This window comes from Macaca fascicularis, chromosome 11, assembly GCF_037993035.2.
Source record: "Macaca fascicularis isolate 582-1 chromosome 11, T2T-MFA8v1.1".
NCBI classification, from domain to species: Eukaryota; Metazoa; Chordata; class Mammalia; order Primates; family Cercopithecidae; genus Macaca; species Macaca fascicularis.
In genome coordinates this window covers 140,119,984-140,147,126 of record NC_088385.1, presented here as the reverse complement: position 1 = coordinate 140,147,126, position 27,143 = coordinate 140,119,984, and the positions used below count along the sequence as shown (strand labels likewise).

General features: G+C 41.5%; 1 protein-coding gene and 1 pseudogene across 4 annotated transcripts; both read right to left on the bottom strand.

Moving 5' to 3' along the window:
• Positions 1-892: 892 nt before the first annotated feature.
• On the bottom strand, positions 893-23,232 carry ZNF84 (zinc finger protein 84). 4 transcript variants are annotated; one of them, XM_015431872.4, is made up of 6 exons: positions 23,104-23,232; positions 18,927-19,131; positions 10,889-10,957; positions 10,643-10,769; positions 9,870-9,965; positions 893-3,552 (listed from the first exon to the last, which is right to left on the bottom strand). In XM_015431872.4, the coding sequence occupies exons 2-6, from the start codon at positions 18,939-18,941 to the stop codon at positions 1,574-1,576; spliced, it is 2,286 nt and encodes a 761-aa protein (XP_015287358.3). In that variant the 5' UTR covers positions 18,942-19,131; positions 23,104-23,232; the 3' UTR covers positions 893-1,573. The 4 variants fall into 4 exon arrangements, with proteins under 4 accessions (XP_015287358.3, XP_015287357.3, XP_073864619.1 ...); XM_015431871.4 differs by having other exon boundaries at positions 23,200-23,232; XM_074008518.1 differs by lacking the exon at positions 10,889-10,957.
• A 1,464-nt stretch (positions 23,233-24,696) lies between these two features.
• On the bottom strand, positions 24,697-26,217 carry LOC135966128 (protein tyrosine phosphatase type IVA 2 pseudogene; annotated as a pseudogene).
• Positions 26,218-27,143: the final 926 nt, after the last annotated feature.

Sequence of the window (27,143 nt, the reverse complement as noted above, 5' to 3'; positions counted from 1 at the left end):
ATGATGTTTGGTAGGTTGGGTGTATTAAATGCATTTTCGACTTACAATAATTTCAACTTACAATGGGTTTATTGGGATGTAACCCCATTGTAAGTTCAGGATCATATGTACTTTTCCAGTGACCACAGAAATTTGCTAGAAAATAGGCTTCCTTGAATGTCAGAAATGTTTTTCCAGCATAAAATTCCCTAATACTTTACATCTTCAGAAATGTGATTTTTTAATAATTCATTTATTCATCTAAATTTTACAAGATATTTTATGCAACACAAAAAGCATAATAGCAGCACAAAATATCCATGATACTTTATCACAGTAAATTAAAATAGTGGTATTTGGGTTACATATCACTTAAGATACATATATATATATATAAAATACATGGAGACATCTCACTAAATGAGAAAAAGATTTGATACAGCACTACTTTATTTCATTTAGTTTGGGTGTTGTAATGTAGTTCAAATATCTTTATTTTGCTAATTCAGTTATATATTACTATGGTTATTCTGTGGTTCCTGCCTTTGCATATTTATTTTATATAAACTGTTACTCAGACTCTGAGGATGCAGAAGACTTACATAATGTTGGCTTCAGTTACTGAATAGAAAGGTCAGTAAAAACAAAAGACCCCTTATGTATGTCTATAATAAGGAAAAAGAAATGGGTTATCACTCAAGGTACTTATTAATGTAGCCATGTTACATGACTTTCCATTCTCTATATTATTGTTAAAAAATAAAAACCAGTGGTGTGTAGTGTGTCTTCACAGACATCAGAGGCACTATAAGGCATATGCATTTCATAATCCCAATTACATTAAATTATATGTCAGTTCAAAACGCAAAACATATGTGACACTAGAAGATAAGCCACAAATACCACTAAGAAATTTCTTAGATGTTTCAATGGCCAATTTATTCACATAATTTTATTCACATATTTTTAAAACTTCACACTTCAAAGTGAACAACTGTCAACCACTTAGAATTGGGTATTTTTGGTACCCACGTCTACAAAAAGTGTATGGCTTCCCTTGCCAGTACTATACTGAGGGGCAAGTGTTCCCAGTGTCTTTAAATTGTTAGATTCTCCATAATATGAATTCTCCAAAATACAAAATAGTTTGGTTACTTGTTGCACTATCCCATATTTAGTAGTTTCATAGAACTTCATTCCTAAGGGCATTTCCTTATGTACAATGAACTGTCATTTCTTAAAAATATTGCCTCATTTCCTGCATTCATGGGGTTTTCCCTCATCTCCAGTGGGAATATGTCTAATAGCTTAGGAGACTTGACTTCTGGAAGGCTTTTTGATATTCACACAATTCTTCTTTGCTGTGAATGTTCTACTCTGTAAGGCTTCACTATGGTTTGAAAAGTTGTTGAGATGCACTGCATTCATAGGTTCACTCTGAATTAAGATCAGCTTTCCATACACCATCTCATTTAGAGTTCTCACCCTCAAGGAGTGCAGACACATAACACAATGTGACTGTCTAAAAATGTTATCATAATTGCATTTTCTGAAGTCCAAGATGATCTGTCAAAGACTACTATTAACTGTATTTCTAGGATTTTTTTACTGTATGAGTTCTCTGATGATTGATGAGCTGTGACTTCTGTGAAAAAGCTTTCCCACATTCAATGCATTGATAAGGCTTCTCTCCTGTATGAATTCTCTGATGATTAACCAGCTGTGATTTCTGAGAGAAGGCCTTCCTACATTCACTGCATCCGTAGGGTTTCTCACCTGTATGTGTCCTTTGATGTGGTATAAGGTGGGACTTCCGAGAGAAAGCTTTGCCACACTCACTGCATTCAAAAGGCTTCTCTCCTGTATGTATTCTCTGATGATTGATGAGACTTGACTTCTCCCTGAAGGCTTTTCTACATTCATTGCATTCGTAAGGTTTTTCTCCTGTATGAGTTCTCAGATGTCTAATTAGCTCCGACTTCTCAAAAAAAGCTTTCCTACAAAGACTGCATTCATAGGGTTTCTCTCCAGTGTGAATTCTCTGATGGGTATTTAGCTGTGATTTCTGGGAGAAAGCTTTTTCACAGTCCCTGCATTCATACGGTTTTTCTCCAGTATGAGTTCTCTGATGAGTTGCAAGACTTGACTTCTCACCAAAGGCCTTCCCACATTCAGTGCATTCATAGGGTTTCTCCCCTGTATGTGTCCTCTGATGTGATATGAGATGTGACTTCTGACAAAAGGCTTTCCCACATTCACTGCATACATATGGTTTCTCTCCTGTATGAATTCTCTGATGATTAGTGAGACTTAATTTTTCACTGAAAGCTTTCCCACACTCACTGCATTCATACGGTTTTTCTCCCGTATGAGTTCTCTGATGTCTAACGAGCTGTGATTTCCTGCTGAAGGCTTTCCCACATTTACTGCATATAAAGGGTTTTTCTCCTGTGTGTGTCATCTGATGCGATATGAGATGTGACTTCTGGGAGAAGGCCTTCCCACACTGAATGCATCCATGAGGTTTCTCTCCTGTGTGGGTTCTCTGATGATTAATGAGACTGGACCTCTCTCTAAATGCTTTCCTACACTCGCTGCATTCATAGGGTTTCTCTCCAGTATGAATTGTCTGATGTCTAATAAGCTCTGACTTCTCAAAGAAAGCTTTTCTACAATCACTACATCCAAAGGGTTTTGTTCCTGTGTGAGTTCTGTGATGTGTAACGAGTTGTGACTTCCTGCTGAAGGCTTTCCCACACTCCCTGCATTCAAAAGGTTTCTCACCGGTATGAATTCTCTGATGGTTAATGAGATTGGACTTTTCACTAAAGGCCCTCCCACATTCACTGCATCCATAGGGTTTCTCTCCTGTGTGTGTTCTCCAATGCGATATGAGATGTGACTTCCGGGAGAAGGCTTTCCCACATTCGCCACACTCATACGGTTTCTCTCCTGTATGTGTCCGCTGATGGGATGTGAGCTGTGACTTTTGGGAGAAGGCTTTACCACACTGGCTACAATTATAAGGTTTTTCTCCTGTATGAGTTCTGTGATGTGTAATAAACTGAGACTTCTGGGGAAAGGTTTTGCCACAATTACCACAGCCAAAGGCTATGTCTCTTATATGTCTGCTTTGATGTTTAATGAGACTTGGTTTCTTACTGAAGCGCTTCCTACATTCACTGCATTCATAGAGTTTCTCCCCTAAACGATTTCTATGATATATGATAATCTGTGACTTTTTATAGCTCTCTTTATATTTATCACAGTCATAGTACTTTAACCAGGTATTAGTATCCTCAGGCTTGGAATGGAGAAAAAAATTATCAAACACATTAAAGTCATCTGATTCTGCTTTTCCATAATCTCCTTTTGGAATAAGCAAATCTAAATGATGTTTTAAAATCAATCCATCTAAGTCACCTTCGTTGTTTGATTTCCTTAAAGGAACAAAGTTCATGTTCAGATTGAAATTTTTTCCAAATGCATCACATTCATGACCTCTTTTTATAATTTTAAGCTTGTCTTGGTTATCCTGGTGCCACATCATGTTACCATTTACATTCCAGACTTCTATAAAGGAAAAAAAAAAATGTTTGGTTGTGCTTTCTAAAAAAAAAAAAAAAAAAAAAACTAGAAATGCTATGTTGAGGGGTTGGCTGCTCTTAAGGCTTAGTTTCCTAGTCTGAAGTAAGTCCCAAGTATAATTAACAATCTTCTAGGTATTGCAAGGAACTACTCAAAACAGAAACAGGAAACTGACTGGAGATTAAGTCACCTTTGGTTGTTGACAAATATGTTTATTAAATGGAGAATGTAAAAAACACATGAAAAGCAATGAAAAGCAAAGAAAAAAGGTTGGAAGAAGCTTTGACCCAATGTTTTGAGTAATTAATTCACTCAATACTTTCTGAGTATATACTATGCCCAGGTAGTGTGTGAGGTATAGAGACACAAAAGAAAAAATAAGCTCTTGTTATTATAAAATTTACATTGTAATGGAAAAGATAAAGAAATAATATTTTTAAAACAAAACTGTACACTGTAGTAAATACTAAGAAGAAAATGAACATATTTGAAAGAAAAATTAGGTAGTCATTTCAAGCTTAAAGAATGAGAAATATTTTGCATATTGGTTCTCATTCTAAAGTTTTATTTAAGCTTGCCATATGCATCTTCACGTTGCTATTAAGAAAGCCACTTATGCAACACATTTTCCAAACCATATCATCTTTCATCTAAACTATTCAGGCACAGAACTTTAAAATCCACGTGTACTTTCACTAAAACCATCCCAAGACCCAAGTTCCCATTCTAAAAATAATCTGACAGTTTGACAGTCAGTTGTTATATAGCTCTATTTCCATTATCCTCATGATATAACCATTTATACTATTATAAGTGAACTTCAAAATATGTATTTTTTGAGACAGGGTCTTGCTCTGTTGACCAGATTGAAGCGTAGTGTTGTGATGCAGCCTCAACCTCGAGGCTCAAGAGATCCTCCTACATAAGCCTCCCAAGTAGCCAGAATACACAGGTGTACAACCACTATGGCTGGCTAATTTTGTTGTTCTTGTAGAGATGGGGTCTCCCTATGTTGTTCAGGCTGCTCTTGAACTCCTGGGCTCGAGCAATTCTCCCACTTTAGCCTCCCAAACCAGTAAGAGACTTGGTCTCTCCCAGAGTGTTGGGGTTTCAGGCATGAGTCAACATGCTGGGCCCATTTTTCAACAAAAATCTATATTTCAAATTTTTTGTGAGGTTGTACCTAGAGGTAAGAAAGATAATCAGTAATGTGAAAACATTCTACAAATTTAAATGTCAACTGAAGGTAATATATTTGTAGAATTATATGGTGGAGGTAGAATCAATAAGATTTGCTGATGTATTTGGTATGGAGAAAATAAAGGAAAAAAGAGAATCTAGAATTACCCTTAGGTTTGGAGTTTGAACAATTTGGTAGATTATGGTGTTAATGCATTAAGGAAAACTGAGGGAGAAATACATGGGTTCAAATCAAGACTCCACTATAAACATATTAATTCTGTTTTCTGAGACAGGGTCTTGCCCTGTCACTCAGGCTGGAGTTTAGTGGTGCAATTATAGCTCACTGCAGCCTTGAACTCCTGGGCTCAACTGATCCTCCCAACTAAGCCTCCTGAGTAGCTGGGACTACAGGTGCATGCCACCATGCTCAAGATAATTTTTAGAATTTTTTGTAGAGATGGGATCTCACCATGTTGCTCAGGCTGGTTTCAAACTCCTAGGCTCAAGTAGTCCTTCCACTTCAGCTTCCCAAGTTGCTGGGATTACAGGTGCAGGCCCCCACAATTGACACTGTGTTAGGCCTAACATATTAATTTTGAGATGTATGTGAAGTTTCGACAAAATGGTATCAGAAAATATGGGTGCAGAAAATGAAACATTTATAAATTAAACTTACATTCATGTTATTTTAAATGTTATCAAATTATTGAACTATTAATACTTAAGTATGTGTTTTAAATTTACATCTGCCTTCCCCCATCTTTATTTTTTTTCCTATTAGAAAAATGTAATTGCCTTATATTTGGTCATTTGTGGTATATCCCAAATAGTCCCACTCTCTCCATCACTTTCTCTGCTGTATTCTAAACTATCACATTATCTCAATCAAATACCCTGCTAATTGGTTTCCCTGCTTCCAATTACATTTTCTACTTGGCAGTGAGAATAAACTTTCACAATTCTAAATCAGATTTTACTTTTCAAAATTTCTTGACTCACTTATAACTCCATTGTGTTGCCTACAAGTTGAGATATGATCTAGTTCCCATACTCTCTCCAACTTATCTGCATCTCTCGGGCATACTGACCTCAGCCACATGGGCTTCCATTCTGTTTCTAAAAGTAACTAAACCATTTTCTGACTTAACATATTCTTATTTGTCATTCCTTTTGGAGACACTCTTTCCCATGCTCATTTCACATCTTTCATGTCTACAATTAGTTTTCCCATGTCTTTCTCTGTTATGGACTAAATGTATCTCCTCAAAAATTGTACACTGAAGAACTTCCAGAACGGCTGTATTTGGAGATAGGACCTCTAAGGAAGTAAGATTAAATGAGGTCATAAGGGTAGGACCCTGATCAAACAGGGTTATCATCTTTACAAAAATAGATATGAGGCCAGGCAGTGGCCCACCTCTGTAATCTCAGCACTTTGGGAGGCTGAGGCAGACAGATTACTTGAGCCCCCGAGTTTGAGAGCAGCCTGGGCAACACAGTGAAACTGTGTCTGCACACACACAAAAAAAAACCTGTTTTTAATTAGCTAGGTGTGGTGATGCACACCTGTAGTCCCAGATGCTTGGGAGGCTCACTTGAGCCCAGGAGGTCAAGGCTGCAGTGACCCATGATTGTGCCACTGCACTCCAGGCTGGGTGAGTGAGACCTTGTCTCGAAAAAGGAAAAAGAAAAAAGAAACCCCACAAGAGATCCATCTATATCTATCTCTCTCTTTCTCTCTCTCCATGTACACACTGGGGAAAGGCCATGTGAACACATAGTGAGAGGTGGCTCTTTACAAGGCAGGAAGAGAGCCCTCCCCAGAAAACAACCATGCTGGTACCTTGACCTTGGACTTTCCATCTCCAAAACTGGAAAACCAATTTCTGTTGTTTAAGCTCCCCAGAATATGATATTTTGTTATGGCAGACTGAGCAGACTAACCCATTCTCTCACCTAACTTATTTCTGTAATAACACTTAGCAGGATCTGAATTTTTTCCTGCTTACTTACTACCCTGTTCTTTTTTTGTCCTCTAGCAAGTAAACACTATGTCAGCAGGAAATATATATCTCTAATGCTCTATTATACCCACAGTACCTAGCACAGTAACTTAAAAATAAAAGAAGTCAATAAATACTCTATTTTCTCTGAAGTAGTCTGTGTAGAAAAGAGCTTCAGGCCCGAAACTACCATCCATAGAAAGTCCTGTTTGCAAGACTGGCCCTCGGCTGGCATCTGAGAACATGGGTTTCAGGAATGTCCCTACTATTTCCTAACTGATAATTACTATGCTAAGACTGTATACAAACAGTATGATCAGCACCTGTTAGGCAGAGAATACCTATAGGACCAGCTCCCAGTAAAGACCTTGGGCACTTATCTCTAATGGTCTTTCCTGGGCAGAAACATCAAACACACGTGTTACTATATTTTTGCTGCAGGGGGATAGTAAACTTTGACCCTTACGGGAAGGAGGGAGCTTAGGACACCTGCAAATGGGTTCTTTCAGACTCTGCCTGTGCCTTTTTCACTTGTGATCCAGCTGTGTCCTTATAGTGCCACTGTAATAAATCTTAGTCATAAGTACAAATATGCTGAGTCCAGTGAGTCCTTCTAGTGACTCTGAACATGGGGGGATCTTGGAGACCCTGACACACAGTCCCCATTTGTGTAATCTTGATAATTAGCTCTCCACTGCCTTGCAATAAAACAAATGTTCAGTGTTTACGTGCTGAATTTTTTTTAAAAAAGAACACAAATGTCTCATCTTCTTAACTCCTATGTTTCTGGAACTTATTTTCTGGTCTGTCTTTGTAATCCTTTTCAGTAAAGGATTAACCCCACTGGGTGAGTGGATCTCAACTAAAAAGGGCACATAAAAACGACAAGAAGTTTCTCAAATTACAAATCCCAGTCTTACCACATAAAACAAAACAAAAAAACAAAAAACAAAACAAAACAAAACAAAAACCAGGCATGGTGGCACACACCTGTAGTCCCATCTACTTAGGAGGCTGAAGCAAGAGGATCACTTTAGCCCAGGAATTTGAGGCAGTGACCTATGATCATGCCACCACACTGCAACCTGGGCAACAGACCAAGACCCTGTCTATAAAAACAAACACAAGGCTTTTGGAAAGAAATTTATCAAATATTACACGTTCTATAACTAAAGTGAAGACATTTAATTATAAGCCCCTGCATCCATGTGTGCAAACAAAGCTCAGGGACCAACGTTCTAAAAAATATTATACATACTATGATCAGGTCACAGATGGGACTTCAGCAAAAGCTGAGAAAAATTTAGGCTGGGGTAGTCAAGGAACATTTCATAAATATGAATGCAGTGAAAACCAAGTTCCTATGTAAAGGATTAAGAATTTCTAGGTCACTAGTATAATACCCTCAAAAGTTCAAGACATTACATATCTGAAAACACTTGAGAAATGTTTAAATGGAACTGACCATGAATGGGGGGAAGCAAGAAATAACTGAACAGGCAGCAATAGTGTCATACTATGGAGGTCCTTGAAAGCAAAGATTACAAGTCTGTAGCAGATGCTGCCACCGCCCCACCCATACACTGACCAGATTCCTACCGGAGGCACTCACGACTCTCTACCCAAGAACCTTCTCGAGCTGAAAGCACAAGACTAGTCTGTATGAAGGGACCCTGGACATTCTGGATACTTACTGTGGCAGAGGAAACCTCAAGATGAGAGATGGGAGTTAGTACATAAATACCTGGGTTTCCTGGTACCTCAGAGTGTCAAGACTGAGGAATATTCTCACAGTGCCTCAGAGGCACTCAGCAGAACTGAGCATCCACCACCCACAGCAGTAGTCAGAGCGTCAGCCCACCCTTCACTGGCATTAATGCCCCCAGCACTTCCATGGTCTGACTTGTCCATTCTCTCACTACATTTGTGGGGACCACGTCCCCAATAAGTTCTTACACTCACATAAGTATCTGAGGGTCTGCTTTGGAGGGAACCTGAAGTAAGTCAATGTCACAAAGCAGATAATGAGTAAAGAGGTTCAACTGATTAGAGTAGTGTGGGAAGCTTTAGGAAATAAAATATGGTGGCATCATTAAGGTAGCTTGTAAAATATTAAAAACTGGATCTATCTAGCAATTTGACAACTTCAAAAATGGGATATCACGGACCTGGTTTTAAGTGGAAGTTGAGGAAGGAAGGCTTTAAAAAGATACTTTCCCAACAGAAAAAAAATTTAAAACAACATGAAAGGATGGTTGAAAGGCGTTATTCGGCCATGTGCAGTGTTTACACCTGTAATCCCAGCACTTTGGAGGCCGAAGCAGGCGAATCACGAGGTCAGGAGTTTGAGACCAGCCTGGCCAACATGGTGAAACCCCGTCTCCACTAAAAATAAAAAAAAATTGGCCAGGCATGGTGGCATCTGCCTGTAGTCCCAGCCGCTGGGAAGGCTGAGGCAGGAGAATCGCTTGAACCCAGGAGGTGGAGTAGTGAGCTGAGATCGCACCATTGCACTCCAGTCTGGGTGACCTCAACGAGACTCCGTCTCAAAAAAAAAAAAAAAAAAAAAGGAAAGGGATTATTCATATACTTCATGGTGTCTAATCTGCAGGAAAAAAACACAAAGGAACCTAATTTAAAAGGGAGGATAAGGATAAATTGGGAGAAATAATGGCTCCATTTTCTAATATAATGAGACTGAACAGACTGGGGCTTTGGAGGGTGGTCTTTTGGGCATCAGAGATACCCAAATTGAAGACAAAATCGAGATGCTTCAATGGACAAACGGAGGTGTCTTTGACCACAGGGGAAGCAGGGACTGAAAGGGATTAAACACGTGAGGACAGAATACCAAACAAGAAGTCAAGGTCCTAGATGTCACAGAGAATAACGTCATGGCCAAGATAAGCAGGACACATTTCATTTTAAGCTATAAAGAAGCTACGTCTAAATGTGACTTACTTGAGTAGCTAATGTCAGTTGTTCTGAGGTACCACCGAAGGTTTAGAGATTTTGGAAAGAGATCCCTAAAGCACATTTCAGAGAGGCCAACCCATCAGTGACCAGATGACACGGGACTTCCGCTTTCTCCCATCTGCCTGGTTCTCACACACTCACCTGGAGAATCTGAACTTGGAATTTCTCCATCTCCTACCCATGGCTCTTCTCCTTGCTCCAATTTGAAGATGACATCTGGTTTCATAACTTCATACCCTGTTAAGGGAAAAATTACAAAGGCCTTGGGCCCAAATGCTTGGGGTTTAGGGCCTCTGAAGATGAGCAAGGTTTCACATCACAGTTGGCCTGATAAAGCTGTACCTCAACAGAGTAAGTAATTCTCAAAGTTACAGTAACAGTCTCCCTGGTGGCTAATAGGGTCTAGTACAAAGCGCCACAGAACACTTTAGAGGCTCTGGAGCCAGCAAGCCTGGGTTTACATCCAGGCTCTTTAATTTAATAGTTGTTAGTTCTTGGGAAAGTTACTTAACCTCTCTTGGCCTTGATTTTCTCATCAGGAAAAATGGATAACGGTACTAGCCACATAATCTCTGATGATTAAATGAGTTGATATATGTAAAGCACGTGGTATAAGATGTGGTATACAGTAAGTTACATGCATTAGGTGCTACCACTACTGCTCAAACTATTACTCAAACTATTACTACTTAAGTTTCAGAGGCTGCATAACAAACTTACGACTTCATTATTGAAAGGTGAGACCCAAATACTTTCTTGGTGTCATAGTCCAAGCAACTGTGATCTAAATTTCAGGTCTAAAATCATTAAAAATTTCAGAAGCCTAACTACAGGCTTCTGAAACTTCCCAGCAACTAAAAATAAAAGGCAATGCATTTGGCATGGTCCGAGATACTCAAGAAAGCTTTTATTACCCAGTGACACTAGGCTGCTATAGTTCTCCAACATCACATCCTTGTATAAATTCTTCTGAGAGGGATCCAGGAGCTGCCACTCTTTTTGGGTGAAGTCCACAGATAAATCATCAAATGAGAATGACTCCTGTAAGAGTACAATGCTAGTAAACCTGAAGCAGTTAACACTGTATGATGTGAGAAAAAAATATTGGAGTTTGAGCACTTTATTCTCATAACAAGTTATACAAAATGCCATGTCCCTACCTTTGCATATTTTGTGTGATAAAATGTCATTGTGCATTCTTCCATCCTTCCATTTATACAACTGTTAACCTGAAGAATAAAGAGAGAGGCTCTCCAGAAGAAAATTATGTTTATTTGGGAACAGAGTACTGCCATGGGAAGACACGTGCCACAGTAAACTACATGTGTATTCAGGGAAGTAAAGAAAGACAAAGGTGTCTACAGTCATACCACCCTCAATGCGCCCGGTCTCGGAAACTAAGCAGGGTCGGGCCTGGTTATTACTTGGATGGGAAGAAAGACGAAAGTTTTTAAACGAAAAAAATGAGGTGTGGCCGGGCGCGGTGGCTCAAGCCTGTAATCCCAGCACTTTGGGAGGCCGAGATGGGCGGATCACGAGGTCAGGAGATCAAGACCATCCTGGCTAACATGGTGAAACCCCGTCTCTACTAAAAAAAATACAAAAAATTAGCCGGGCGTGGTAGCGGGCGCCTGTAGTCCCACCTACTCGGGAGGCTGAGGCAGGAGAATGGCGTAAACCCGGGAGGCGGAGCTTGCAGTGAGCTGAGATCCGGCCACTGCACTCCAGCCTGGGCGACAGAGCTAGCCGTCTCAAAAAAAAAAAAGAGGTGCATCACGTAATTGTTCTGAAACAGTTCTCCCTGGCTACAAAGATCAATAATAAGGGTGACACCAGTCCAAAGCTGGACAGGCAGCTGCTGGGCAGATGTCCCAATAAAAGTATTTTTGTGTAAGGCTTCAATGGCCTTTGTACAAGGCTGTGGCTTTTGCAGTCTTTTGTGATAATTTTTATCAGGCCTGCAAGTGTGAGAACACTCTTTTCACAGGCTTCCCCACCTCTACCTGTCGGGGTTAAAAAAAAAAAAAATTCACACTAGTGACTCCATTTTGATTCTGACGACTTCACAGAAGACACACAAACTGGAATAGGTGACTTTAAACCCCCTGAACCACCAATAAAATATTTACTGAACCTCAAATTTGGCACTGGAAGAGGAAGTAGCAAAAGAAAGAAAATAGGATAGGCAAGGGGGCTCACAACTATAATCCCAGCACTTTGGGAGGCCAACACGGGAGGATCACTTGAGCCCAAAAGTTTGAGACCAAACTGAGTAATATAGTGAGATCTTGTATCCACAAAAAATATATATATAAATATTAGCTGGATATGGTGGTACATGCCAGTAGTCCCAGTTACTTGGGAGGCTGAGGTGGGAAGACTGCTTGACCTGGGAGGTCGGGGCTTCAGTGAGCTGTGATTGCACCACTGCACTGCAACTTGGGTGACAGAGTGAGACCCCATCTCAAAAACAAACCAATACACAAAAATGCCAAGAAGGAAGATAACAAAATAATACTTTCAAAAGTCACATTGTCTTACAGAGGGCTGCAAACATGCACTTACAAATAAAATAAATTTATAATAACTAAGAAATAAAGGAGAGTACAGTGTGGATAAAAAGCAGGGAGCGCTTCACTCTATTTGAGTGTAAATTTAGGCTCTATGCAAAAGGTAAAATTGAAATGGGTTTTAGAAAATTAGTTGTTTTCCACAAAAAAAGAGGAGGCAAAGGCGTTCTGGGAGAAGCAGCTTTGATTTAAAAAACAAAAACAAAAAACTGTGAGGACTGAGGAGATAAAAAACATCAGTCTGACAGGATAATAGGGAATGGGATAGTGATGAGATTAAAGGCCACAGTGGGGGCTGGGGCAGAAAGTGGTTAGTTTAGCTAGGACACTTTCTTGTTGCCAAGTTAGCCATGAAACACCTTACAAGAAAGGGGATGATAGAACCAAACAGATTTTAGAGAGGTGACTAGATTTTGGATCAAGATGGATTTCTGTGTCAAAGTCTCCTAAGATAAAAAGAAAACACAAGCACACATCTTTTAAAAATCTAGAATGCCACCGGAAAATCAAAAAATAAATTTGACCCTAATAGCACACGATACGCTTTTTTTTTTTTTTTTTTTTTTTTTTTTTTGAGACGGAGTCTCACTGTGTCTCCCAGGCTGGAGTGCAGTGGCCTGATCTCGGTTCACTGCAAGCTCCGCCTCCCGGGTTCACGCCATTCTCCCGCCTCAGCCTCCCAAGTAGCTGAGACTACAGGCGCCCGCCACCACGCCCGGCTAGTTTTTTGTATTTTTAGTAGAGACGGGGTTTCACCATGTTAGCCAGGATAGTCTCGATCTCCTGACCTCGTGATCCACCCGCCTCGGCCTCCCAAAGTGCTGGGATTACAGGCTTGAGCCACCGCGCCCGGCCACGATACGCTTTAAAAGCAGTCAAAGAATTTGAAGACAGATCTACAGAAACTGTCAGTTTTGAACAGAGAGAAAATGACTTAAAAATGAACAGAGCTCAGGACACTATCAAATAATACCAAAGAATCTAACGTGAGTGTCATAGAGTCCCAGAAAGAGAAAAGAAAGAGCATGGTGAAAATAAAGTCTCAAGAAATGATAGCTGAATATTCTGTAAAACTGGCAAAAGATATAAACCAAAACATTCAAGAAGTTCAGTCAATGCCAGACAATAAACATGAGGAAATCCACTCCCAAACACATCATACATGGCTAGTGAGGAAATCCACTCCCAGACACATCATACATGGCTAGAAGGAAAAAAAAAATCACATCACTTAAAGGGAACAGCAATTCAGATAACTGCAAATTTCTTTCTTTCTTTTTTGAGACAGAGTTTTGCTCTGTCACCCAGGCTGGAGTGCAGTGGCACAATTATAGCTCGCTGTAACCTCTGCCTCCTAGGCTCAGGTGATTCTCCCACCTCAGCTTTCTGAGAAACTGGGACTACAGGTGCATGCCACCACACCCAGTTAATTTCTGTTTGTTTGTTTTTCAGACACAGTCTTATTCTGTCACCCAGGCTGGAGTGCAGTGGCCTGATCTTGGCTCACTACAACCTCCACCTCTCAGGTTCAAGCAATTCTCCTGCCTCAGCCTCCTCAGTAGCTGGGATTACAGGCACCTGCCACCATGCCTGACTAATTTTTGTATTTTTAGTAGAGACGAGGTTTCACGATGTTGGCCAGGCTGGTCTCGAACTCCTGACATCAGGTGATCCACCCACCTCGGCTTCCCAAAGTGCTGGGATTACAGGTGTGAGCCACTGCACCTGGCTGAGAGTAAGCAAATTATTGTCTTAGGCTGGCGTGGGAAAAGGAATTGACCAAAAATGTCACAAAGATTGTTTTGGGGTGACGAAAATCTTCTAAAACTAGACTGTGATGATGGTTATACAGTATAAGTTTACTTAAAAATCACTGAATTATACATTAAAATGGAGAATCTTATTGAGGTCATACCTCAATAAGGCTGTTAAAAGATATTATAGGCTGGGCACAGTGGCTCAAGCCTGTAATCCCAGCACTTTGGGAGGCCGAGACGGGCGGATCACGAGGTCAGGAGATCGAGACTATCCTGGCTAACACGGTGAAACCCCGTCTCTACTAAAAAATACAAAAAACTAGCCGGGCGAGGTGGTGGGCTCCTGTAGTCCCAGCTACTTGGGAGGCTGAGGCAGCAGAATGGCGTAAACCCAGGAGGCGGAGCTTGCAGTGAGCTGAGATCCGGCCACTGCACCCCAGCCTGGGCGACACAGCGAGACTCTGTCTCCAAAAAAAAAAAAAAAAAGATATTATAAACTTGTGCCAACATACTTGACAACTTAGATGAAATAGCTATATTCCTTTTTTTTTTTTTTTTTTTTTTGGAGACGGAGTCTCGCTATGTTGCCCAGGCTGGAGTGCAGTGTGGCACAATCTCGGCTCATTGCAAGCTCTGCCTCCCGGGTTCATTCTCCTGCCTCAGCCTCCCGAGTAGCTGGGATTACAGGCGCCCGCCACCATGCCCAGCTAACTTTTTGTATTATTAGTAGACATGGTCTTTCACCATGTTGGCCAGGATGGTCTCAATCTCTTGACCTCATGATCCACTCTACTCAGCCTCCCAAAGTGCTGGGATTACAGGTGTGAGCCACCGCACCCGGCCAATAGCTATATTCTTTGAAAAACAATGAACCCAAAGTGACAAGAAGAAACAAAATCTGAATTAATCCTGTAACAGTTAAAGAAACTGACCCCACAATTTAAAACTTTCCCTCAAAGAAAATGCAAGATCTATGTAGTTTTAGTGGTGATTCTTCCAAACATTTAAATAAAATGATCTGGCCAGGTGTGCTGGCTCATGCCTATAATTTCAACTATTTGATAGGGTGAGGCAGGAGAACTGTTTGAGGCCAAGAGTTCCAGACCAGCCTGGGCAATATAGTGAGAACCTGTCACTACCAAAAAAAAAAAAAAAAAAAAAAAAAAATTAAACTAGCTGGACTTAGTAGTATGTGTCTGCAGTCCCATCTCCTTGGGAGGCTGAGGTGAGAGGCATGTTCGAGTCCAGGAGTTCAAGGTTGCAGTGAACTATGACTGTGCCACTGCACTCTATCCTGGGTGACAGAGTGAGACCATACCTCTTAAAATAAAAAGAAAAAAAAGTTATTGCTGATGTTTTTGTTAATATGAAAAATCTAATCAAATCTAAAGAAAAATCATTAGAACTAATAATTGAGCTTAAGAAGTTCCTGGACGGGTGTGGTGGCACACGCCTTTAATCCCAGCATTTTGGGAGCCCGAGGTGGGTGGATCACAAGGTCAGGAGTTTGAGACCAGACTGCCAATATGGTGAAACCCCATCTCTACTAAAAAAAAAAAAAAAAAAAAAAAAATTAGCTGGGTGCAGTGGCACACCTGTAGTCCCAGTTACTTAGGAGGCTGAGGCAGGAGAATCGCTTGAACTCGGGAGGCAGAGGTTGCAGTGAGCCGAGACTGTGCCACTGCACTCCAGCCTGGGCGACAGAGTGAGACTCTGCCTAAAAAAAAAAAAAAAGATAAAAATAAAAAAGAAGTTCCTGTATACAAAGTCAATATGCCAAAATATAGCGTACTTCCATGTTTTGGCAAGAAAAGTCTTTCAAATAACAAAATTTCAGATACCATTTACTGTAGAAATGACTAATGGCAGGTTTGGGACAAAAAGATGAAACCTGTGCCTTATTGATCAAGAAGAAATGATCAAAGTAACGCCACCATTTTGCAACTCCCAATGAAATAATCCATCTATGCCATGATCATTTAAAAAATGCTGGCCGGGTGCAGTGGCTCACACCTGTAATCCCAGTACTTTGGGAGCCCGAGGCAGGAGGATTGTCTGAGCTCAGGAGTTTGCAACCAGCCTGGGCAACACAGTGAAACCCCGTCTCCACTAAAATACAAAAAATTAGCTGGGCATGGGAGCGTGCATCTGTAGTCCCAACTATTCGGGAAGATGAGGCAGGAGAATCACTTGAATCCAGGAGGCAGAGGTTGCAGTGAGCCAAAATTGCGCCACTGCACTCGGCCTGGTGACAGAGTGAGACTCCGTTTCAAAAAAATAAATGTTACCACAAGCAAACTTCTTTCAGAAGACAAGCAAACATGTGTCTTCTGAAAGAAGTACATACTACAACCTCTGAAGCATTCTTGCCCAAAAAAGCTAAACTTGAATGTGACCAACCCTCTAGATCAGATCTGTCCAACATAACTTTCTGTGATGACGGAAATATTCTTTAACTACGCTATCCAATTCATGGATATCTAACTTGTGGCTACTGAGCATTTTGAAATGTGGCGAGCGTGACTGTGGGATTTAATTTTAATTAATTTAAATTTAAATAGTCCTGTGTGGCCAGTGGCTTCTGTATTGGACAGCACAACTCTAAATTTACCTATTTATAGCAAATACAGATGACAAACATATTAACACCACCAAATACAGGTAACAAACATTAACAACACTGTTGCAAGTGGCAAAATCCACACAGTAGGAAACTATACAGAAAAATGACCTGGCTTCTTTAACGAATAATTTGGCTAGAAAAAAGTAAGAACCAACGGATTAAAGGAGATTGAAGAGACAGATGAACCAACTGCATTGTATGAACCTTCCTGGGATTCTGATTCAAACAAACAACCACCAACCTCTGAACGTTACGAGAGACCTGGAAATGTGAACACTGACTAGACATCAAGAAGCCACCTAGCCGGGCGCGGTGGCTCCCGCCTGTAATCCCAGCACTTTGGGAGGCCGAGGCGGGCAGATCACGAGGTCAGGAGATCAAGATCATCCTGGCAAACACGGTGAAACCCTGTCTCTGCTAAAAACAGAAAAAGTTACCAGGGTGTGGTGGCGGGTGCCTGTAGTCCCAGCTACTCGGGAGGCTGAGGCAGGAGAATCACTTGAACCCGGGAGGCAGAGGTTGCGGTGAGCCAAGACTGCACCATTGCACTCCAGCCTGGCGAAAGAGTGAGACTCTGTCTCAAACAAAATAAAAAATAAAGAAGCCACCTCAATTGGAGGAAGGACTGCAGTTGCAATTGTAGTGAATGTCACAAAATGTGAAGTGAAAGAAGACAGAAGTGAGCATATCCTACAGCAGACAAAATCAAATATAGTGTTTAAGAATGCGCAGAGAGGAGCAGAACTATAAAGTCAGGAAATGGTTACCAAAAAGGATCCTGGTTACCTCTGTCAGGAGGAAGAGGCCGTGATAATTGGGAGAGGGCAATGAAGGGACTCATCTGGGCTAAGAATATTCTATTTCTTGACCTGAGTGGTGGTTTCATGCATATTCCACTGACAATAATTCATCAAACTGTATTTTTTAAAACGTACTTTTCTGCATGTAAATTAGGCCTTACAGTTTAAAAAGGTAAAAAGTAAATAATTATGGTCACGAAGTCCTGCTCTGGCATTCTATCCTTGGGACATACTCTGAAGAATGCTATGAAAAATGCCATAAGGTTCATGCATTTATTAGCGTTTCTCTTGAGAGCATTTACCCACCACAGTAGCCCCCACCTATCCACAAAGGAGATGTTCCAAGACCCCGGTGGATGCCTGAAACCAGACAGTACCAAACCCTATAAAGACTATGCTCTTTTCCTACACATACATACCTATGGTGAAGTTCAGTTTATGAATTAGGTACAGTAAAAAATAAATAACAACAATAATAAAATAGAACAATTATAACAACATAGTGTAATAAAAGTTACCACACACTGAGACTATAACTTCTGCAGTGTGAGGTGTGACAGCAGAATTAGCATGTATTTATTTTTCCTTCTTCATAATTTCATGAATAAATTTGTTCTTACCATAGACCTTAGCAACCTCAGCCTACCTTTTTCGTTATGTTTAGAATTTTCACCTTTTCACTTAGAGCTTCTCTTTGATATATCCGAATTACTAGCATCACTACTTTTATGTATGGAAGCCATTTTAAGTAAAATAAGGGCTACAAAAATACAAGCACCGTATTACCATGAGCTGATCTGACAACTCAGATGGCTCCCAAGTGACTGACAGGTAAGCAACATATACAGCATGCATCTGCTGGACCAAGGGATGAGGCAGGTCCTGGGTGGAACGGTGCAAGAGTTCATCATGCTTCTCAGAACAGGAAGCAATTCAAAACTTACAAATTGCTTATTTCTGAAATTTTCTATTTAATATTTTCAAACCATGGGAAATTAGGAAATTAAAACTGCAAAAATCAAAACTGCAGATAAGGAGGAACTACTGCATATCTCTTATTCATAAGACTTCATCAAGGAAAAATAAACGAACACCTGATAACCAAGAAATATTTACTTCCTATGGGCAATTACCTTTAAACCATGCAAAGCATATAAAAGCTCACATTTCTCTATTACGACTGCCAAAAATTTGAAAACAAAGTTTGCAGCTCAAATGCAGTAATTATGTAAGATGTTATGGCTTTAAATATGCTATAAATACTCAACCCTAAGAATCTGTCCAATAGTTAATGTATCACTGTGCCAATTTTGTTCCAATCCTGATCATCTATTCTGAGGCTATTTTCCTCTGATTTCTTAACTATTTAAACTTTTCTTTTTCACTAGAAGGCTTACACATCTCTTTTAATTCCCTGGGAAAAAATAAGAACTAAACAATCAACTCACCTGTAACATGGTCATTTTCTGCTGCTGTACGAGATGATCAGCAAGGCTGAGACGGGTTCTACTGTGCGTCTCTTCTGCTTCTGCCCCAAAACTGTGGAGAGAGGGCTTGGCTAGGTCTTCTACACTGAGAATGAATTCCTGGTTCCAGCAACTCCTTTTTTATCTCACATGAGCACGCTTATTTGTAGGGACCAGGATCTGTGGACTTTGGGAGAAATGTACTTCAACTGGTATATTCACATTGCACATGAAATCTTTTTCTGTCTTGCTAGGAACTTGGAATTAATGATCATCTAAGGCCAGAGGTATGCTTGCTATATAACTGAAACAGGTTCTCAGGGAAACAGAATATAGTAAAATGGAACAGTGGAAGCCTAGGTCTCTGCAAACAGATAAGGAAATATCAGAAATAAAGTAACTGTGAGATTCACTCAATATTCACTGTGAACGCCGAAATGCAAGTCAGTCTAACAGGTGCTGTTAGGAAAATACAGTTTATACGATTTGTATGAAAACAGATTTGAGTTTCGATCAACTTTTTTCCTTTACCAGTTAGATGACTTTTGGCAAAAACAAATTTCACCATTCTGAGCCTAGTTTCCTATTAAAATCTTCTATTAATATATCCTTAACTTATGTCTGTCAATTCTATCCATTTCAGAAGGAAATGGGTTAAAATCTCACAATATGACTAGATTAGTCAGTTTTTCCTTATAATTCTGCTGATGTTTGGATTATATGCTTATGGCTATATTGTTTGATGCGTCATGGTTAAATAGAGGGTTTTAAAACATCATTGTGTAACAATGCTTCATACCCCAAATAATGCTTTTTGCCTTAAAATCTATTTTATCTTAGACGAAGTCTGCAACATCAGCATTCTTTCTTTTTTTTTCTTTGGTAGGGTCTTGCTCCCTCACCCAGGCTGGCATGCAGTGGCACAATCATAGCTCACTGCAACCTTGAACTCCGGGCTCAAGGGATCCTCCTGCCTCAGCCTCCCAAGTAGCTGGGACTACAGGTTTGTGTGCCTCCATGCCCAGTTAACTGTTTTTGTATTTTTTTTTTTTTTTTTGGTAGAGACAGGATCTCACTATGCTGCCCAGGATAGTCTCGAATTCCTAGGCTCAAGTGACCCTCCCACCTCAGCCCCGCAAAGTGCTGGGATTATAGGCATAAAACACCACAACTGGCTTCAGCATTCTTTTGGTATTTACCTGGTATGTTATCATCTGTTCAACTACACTTAAAATCTCAGCATCATTATCTTTGTCCCTTATAAGCAGCTCAGAGCTCAAATGTATGGGTGTTTAAAAAAAAAAAAAAAAAAAAAATCCAAATTGGCCAGGCGTGGTGGCTCACACCTGTAATCCCAGCACTTTGGGAGGCCAAGGCGGATGGATCACCTGAGGTCAGGAGTTCGAAACCAGCCTGACCAACATGATGAAACCCCGTCTCTATTAAAAATACAAAAATAAACCGGGCGTGGTGGCACGCATCTATCTGTAAACTCAGCTACTTGGGAGGCTGAGGCAGGAGAGTTGCTTGAACCTGGGAGGTGGAGGTTGCAGCGAGTGGAGATTGTGCCACTGGACTCCAGCCTGGGACAACAAAAGTGAAACTTCATCTCAAAAAAAAAAAAAATCCAAACCAACAGTCTGTCTTTTAACTGACAAATTGAATACATTTAATGCTTATTGCGGTTATTGTTTTTTCCCCCTCCTTTCTTGCCTTCAAAGCCTCAATTTCTGTATTTGCTACAATGGTGAGGATAAAGTGGGCCTCACAATGGGAGTCTAAGAAACAAAAGAGGTATTAAAAGGAAAGCGACTTGGGCCTTGTAATAACTGTTACAGCTAACGTTCCAGTGCTTTCTATATGTGAGACAATATACTAAGCATTTTAAATGTAACTCTTATGCACAACCCTATGCACAACCCTATGAGGCGTTTAACATAATCTCCGTTTTACAAAGAGAAAACTGGGACAATGAGTGATCGTAAAATGTGCCTGTGATTGTACATTTAGTAAGTAGCAAAATTCAAATGTTAATTCTCTATCCTGCAACATTGAAAGCATGTACTACTAAAGTCATATCGTCATTTGTGCGTATCTACATGTACAAACACACAACATAAATCCTGGAGTCAGCTCCTATTCCCATGCACACATTCAGTCACTAATTCCCACAAAAACACAAATGAAGGACGGCCTGCCTCAACCCTGTACCACACTAACAAGCAGCACTTTAACTTGTTTTTTGTGGTTCAAACTTCAGTGCCAACTCAGAAACACACAGCAGTTTCTCCCAGTTATACAAGAAATGACTCCTTTATACCTTAAATTGTGATAATACATAAATCTTAGAACGGAAGCTGGCACCCAGGCACACTAAACATATATTAGCTATAATTATTATTATAAAAGTAAAATATGATGGCAAAACATAAAAAATGTACACAAGCTAAATAAGAACTGTTATCTATGATCTCACCACAGGTAACCATTCTTGAGATGATGGAAACTATTGTGACATTTTTCATAAAATGGAAGCATAGGGGCCGGGCGCGGTGGCTCAAGCCTGTAATCCCAGCACTTTGGGAGGCCGAGACGGGCGGATCACGAGGTCAGGAGATCGAGACCATCCTGGCTAACCCGGTGAAACCCCGTCTCTACTAAAAAATACAAAAAACTAGCCGGGCGAGGTGGCGGGCGCCTGTAGTCCCAGCTACTGGGGAGGCTGAGGCAGGAGAATGGTCTAAACCCGGGAGGCGGAGCTTGCAGTGAGCTGAGATCCGGCCACTGCACCCCAGCCTGGGCGACAGAGCAAGACTCTCTCTCAAAAAAAAAAAAAAAAAAAAAAAAGGAAGCATAGGGTCATATTTAAAAACTGTTTTTGTTTTTTTCCCATTATGTGAAGAACATCTTTCCAGGTCAATAACCTTATTTCTGTAAGATATCAACAACTTATATAAAATAATGAAAAAATAAAATCCTACTCATAATTGAAAAAAAGTCATAAAATATGTAGGAATATCAAGATCCATATGAAGCATACTAAAAACACCAATGAAAACTATAAAAATAGAATTAAAGAAATTTATAATTCGATTTTATTTTGGGATAGGAAGACTTCATATTGTGAAGATAATTTGACCTCAAATGATTTATATAACTCGTTCAACTCCACTCAGAATCTCAAAATTCTGAAGTTTACGTGTAAGGAAAAAGGTTCAAGAACAGTTTGAACACTTTTTTTTTTTTTGAGACAGGGTCTTACTGTGTTGTCCAGGCTGAAGCGCAATGGCATAACCATAGCTCACTGCAGCCCTGAACTCCTGGGCTCAAGTGATCCTCCCACCTCCGCCTACAGAGTAGCTGGGGCTACAGGCATACCCTACCACACCTGGCCTGGACGCTTTTGGAAATACAAAATAATGAATGTGAACAGGCCTACTGTAATACATATAAATTATAATAATTATAACATCTGACAGTGGCTTCAGAGAGGTTACACAGATGAAAAAAGCAGAACTGTCTATGCCAGAGTCAGCATGTAATAGATGTAGCACTTCAAAGCCATGAGTAAAACTAAATTATTTAATGAATACGAGAATATTTGAAAGAAAATAAAGGTAGCTATTTCATACAACTACTTCCAGATGGATTAAATTTTAAAATAATGGAAACCCTAAGAATGCCTAAAAAAAAAAAAAAAAAAACCACAGGTGAATTATATGCATAATTTGAGGGGAGATGTCGCCACACGATACAAAAGACAAAAGTCATTTAAAAAACTGTAAAACAGTCAATAAACGTAACCATTAAAAAATACAGGGCCAGGCATGGTGGCTCACACCTGTAAGCCCAGCGCTTTAAAAGACTCTTTCGACACCGGCAGAGCCAGGCTGCGGGCGGATGCGGTCCAGCAGGGCAGCCGCGCCCCAGGGCCACGGCTCGGCAACGGGGCTGGCCCGCTGTCGAGGCCGAACGCACGCGAGGCCCACGCCGGCGCCTCCACGCCCGCCTGAAAGGACGCCCAGCAGCGGCGCCTCCGGAAAGGCCGTGCCCGCCCCACAGCCCAGAACCCGCGCGGCTCCGCGGCCCACGGCATCTTCACGAGCCGGCCCAGCCCCACCCCGCCCCAGCCCCGAGTCCGCGCGCGGACGTCCAGGACCTTGAAGCCGAAGCCCTCCGCGGCCACTCCCGCGCGCCCTCCCCGCCATCCCTGGAGCCCCCAGCGCCGGCCCCGCATTAAACGCACTAAACTCACAAAAGACGCCGCCGCCGAGTCGCGCTCGAGCACGCGCGCCCGCGGCCCCGCGATCACGTGATGCCGCCCGGTCCCGCGCCTCGCGCACGCGCCGGAGCCGCCGGCCTTTGTGCGCTCCCGCGGCTCCGAACGGGCCGGGACGAGTAGGGGACTGCAGACGAGCACACTCGCACGCGCGCACACGCGCACACTCCCCTCTCACGTGGCAGCGAAGGACAAAGAGGAAGAAAGGGCCGCCAGCAAGCTTTGCCACGAGTGCATATGCGCATGCGCGAAGGACGGAGCCTCCGCGAACTCAACTTCCCAGGGTGCCCCGCATCCGGAAGTGCCTGTCGCCTGGAGACGCAGTGACGCCAAACTGGCTCACACGGTTTTCTGAGAAACATGAAGGGAAACCGAATCCACCAATACTCTTTTTTTTTTTTTTTTTTTTTTTTTTCTTTTTGAGACGGAGTCTCGCTCTGTCGCCCAGGCTGGAGTGCAGTGGCGCGATCTCGGCCCACTGCAACCTCCTCCTCCCGGGTTCAAGCAATTCTGCTGCCTCAGCCTCTCGAGTAGCTGGGACTACAGGCTCCCGCCGCCACGCCCGGCTAATTTTTTGTATTTTAGTAGAGACGGGGTTTCACCGTGTTGCCCAGGCTGGTCTCGAACTTTTGAGCTCAGGCAATCCGCCCGCCTCGGCCTCCCAAAGTGCTAAGATTACAGGCGTGAGCCACCGCGCCCGGCCCACCAATACTTTAAAAAGACAATTGGTTTGACTTCAGTTGAGGAAACCAGAAAAGACATAAATATATTTACGGAAAGAAGCTAAGAATTAACAGAAAAAAAGTAAAGCTGATCCATAACTCGAGTGGTAGGGAGAATTATAGGTAAGTCACGATGCTTATGAAAGAGAGATGGCGCCGGGGAGATGGAGGAGAGGAGAGAGATGAAAAAAGAGAAATAACTACAAACATAGGAAATTGAACGTGGAATCTTAAAAAGGCAAACTCATAGAAACAGTGGAAGTGTGGTCACCAGAGGTCAGGTGGCGAGAGTGGGAAATGAGATGTTGGTCAGATGTTTTAAAAAGAGAACAAACTTGCAGTTATAACATGAATAAGTTCTGGAGACCTAATGGACAGCATGGTGACTACAGTTTATAATGTATTGTATATTTGAAATTCACTTAGAGTAAAAGAAATACTCTCATCACACATACCCAAAGGGTAACTATGTGAGGTGATGGATACATTCATTAGCTGGATTGTGTCAGTCTCTTCACAATGATATATCAAAAGATCCTGTTGTCACCTTGAATAGATACAATTTTATTTAATTTTTTCTTAAACATTTTATTGATGTTATAGAGGGATTTCTTTTTTTTTTTTTTTTTTTATTTATTTTTTTTTTTTGAGACGGAGTCTCACGCTGTTGCCCAGGCTGGAGTGCAGTGGCGCGATCTCGGCTCACTGCAAGCTCCGCCTCCCGGGTTGAGGGATTTCTTTTGTTTGCATTTTTCCAGCCACTGGGAGAGTGGCTGAGTACTGAGCCTATCACTACTTGGATCATACAGGTAAGACTCCAGATTCACGCTTCCAAGTACCAAGAGTTCCTCTAAAGTGCCACAATCAAGCCGGCCTTCATTTACATTCCTACTGAACATGGCAATGCCCACCGGCATCTCTGAAGTGTAATTGCATCTTAGGTTGGCATTTCTCCAAGTAAAGCAGCTGTTTGGAATTGAATGCTCCCCTTCTTTTTTGTCTTATAAACTGAACTGCATCTTCATGCTTAATTCCATATTCAGTCAAAGCAAGTGCCACCAGCACAGGTGCCCTTCCCAATCCCACAACACAATGCACTGCCATGCAGCAATCTGGCTTTTCATGCCATTTGGTGTTTAACAGGTTTAGCCAATCATCTGCTATCTGATTAGGTGGTGGAGCTTCATCGTCAAATGACCAATCTAAAATGTGGATTCCTTGTTTTTCAACTGGAGCTTTACCAAATGTAGCATCACAAACTCAAACCAAAAGTGTCACTCCACACTTCTCACATTCCTCTGTGAACCTGTTGCAGTGGCACTGGTAGACTTGTGGGTTATGAGAAAATGCATGTTCCTGTAGATCTCCACAGGGGCTGGACCGTCAGTCCATTTTGGCAAAGAAAAAGTGTGAGCATGTGTGTGAGTAATGGGGAAAGTGAAAAGAAATTAATAAATCTTGAAATGTTTCACAGCAGAAAACTTTTTAATCTTTTATTTTTAGATCACTAGACTGCCTATTATTGATCAGTGTTTTTTTCGACTTAACTTGTCTATTCCTTATGAAGCTACTATCTTCAAGATAAGCAGAATTATTCAGAACCCACTGGAATCCAACCTCAATTTAGGCCTCAATTTCTGCAAATGGACACCTCCGGACTCCAAAAAATCCAACGACATACAAAGCTTAAGCAGCCCTTATTACCTTCAGTTCAAGTTAAAAGTGTAGGTCACTTTCCACTTGTGCTTACTTGATGCTTAATTTTACTGGAATCGCTGAAAGAAATATACTTGCGGCCAGACCCGGTGGCTCAAGCCTGTAATCCCAGCACTTTGGGAGGCCGAGACGGGTGGATCATGAGATCAGGAGATTGAGACCATCCTGGCTAACATGGTGAAACCCCGTCTCTACTAAAAAATACAAAAAACTAGCTGGGCGAGGTGGCGGGCGCCTGTAGTCCCAGTTACTCAGGAGGCTGAGGCAGGAGAATGGCATGAACCCGGGAGGGGGAGCTTGCAGTGAGCTGAGATCTGGCCACTGCACTCCAGCCTGGGCGACAGAGCGAGACTCCGTCGCAAAAAAAAAAAAAAAAAAAAAGAAAAAGAAAAAGAAATACACTTGCAATTTTTTTAAAAGGTATCTATTTCTGAGGCCAGTCTTGGTATCTCGAGTTTTCAAGGCAGTGTTGATGACAGCACGTAGAACCTCAAAGCTCATTTGTCGGTGAAAATGCTGTGCTCAGCCTGGCAGAAATCTGCTACCACACTCAGAGTCACCATAAATGTGCAACATCACAAAACAGTGCTGGTGTGCTGAGGACTGGGCATTGGAGTTGGGGATGGCTGCCCCAGCCTCTGTACACAACACCTGGCCTGGTGGATCCAGAGTTAGTCTTGCTGCCCAGCTGCCACTCTAGCCACTCCCTAGACACAATTTTAAATTGTCAGATATACCTTTAGTAAAGCTGAAAACACAATTCCAGAGGAATTAAAAGAAGGAAAATTTTCTATTTATTAAACAGCATAAAGATAACAAAATTGATGAATGTATGGTTTGAAAAGAAACCTCAGACAAAACTTAAGATTATGCAAGCATAAATATTGAGAAGTTATTAACAGACAGAAGCTGGCAGTGCATTGCAAAAATATCACAACCCTGAGGACCAAATACAGCCCAAATGGAATGGACCCTTCTGAAGTTCTCCTGGTAACCCATTCATTCATAAAGTTAAAAGGAGTCAAGCCCTGGGTTCATCAATCACCAGTAAAGATTGTTCCTGTCCACTGCACTCCAGCCTGGGTGACAGAGCAAGACCCTATCTCCAATAAAAAAGTAGTATCTGATAATATTTAAAACTCTCCTCAGCCCCTCATTACACAGGTCACACTTACCACAGACAACAGGAAGCAGTAGGGCCAAGTCATCCAAACCCCAAATGGCTGTAGAAGCCCACAACTAATTTCTCCACCCAGGAATACACTTGTGAACCCCTAACTGATCTTCAGGTACTTTTCAGGTAAAAAAAAAAAAAAAAAAAAAGTGCAAGGGCTCTTGGATCTCCAGATAAAGGAAAAGCCATTTATCCATATTTTCATTCCTTTTAGAGTCTAAAACCAGCCTCTGCCTGATCAAACTAGAGGGCCAGAAGCAGATGGCAGCCGAAGGAAACAGCTCACTCAAGATGCCAACCAGGCCCCT

What these genes read in the sequence shown, in the direction of transcription:
- ZNF84 (XM_015431872.4), bottom strand. An exon ending in ATCACACAAAATATGCAAAG is followed by an intron (nt 10,770 to 10,888) that starts GTAGGGACATGG and finishes GTACTCTTACAG; the next exon opens with GAGTCATTCTCATTTGATGA. An exon ending in TCCAAGTTCAGATTCTCCAG is followed by an intron (nt 3,553 to 9,869) that starts GTGAGTGTGTGA and finishes TTTCCTTTATAG; the next exon opens with AAGTCTGGAATGTAAATGGT.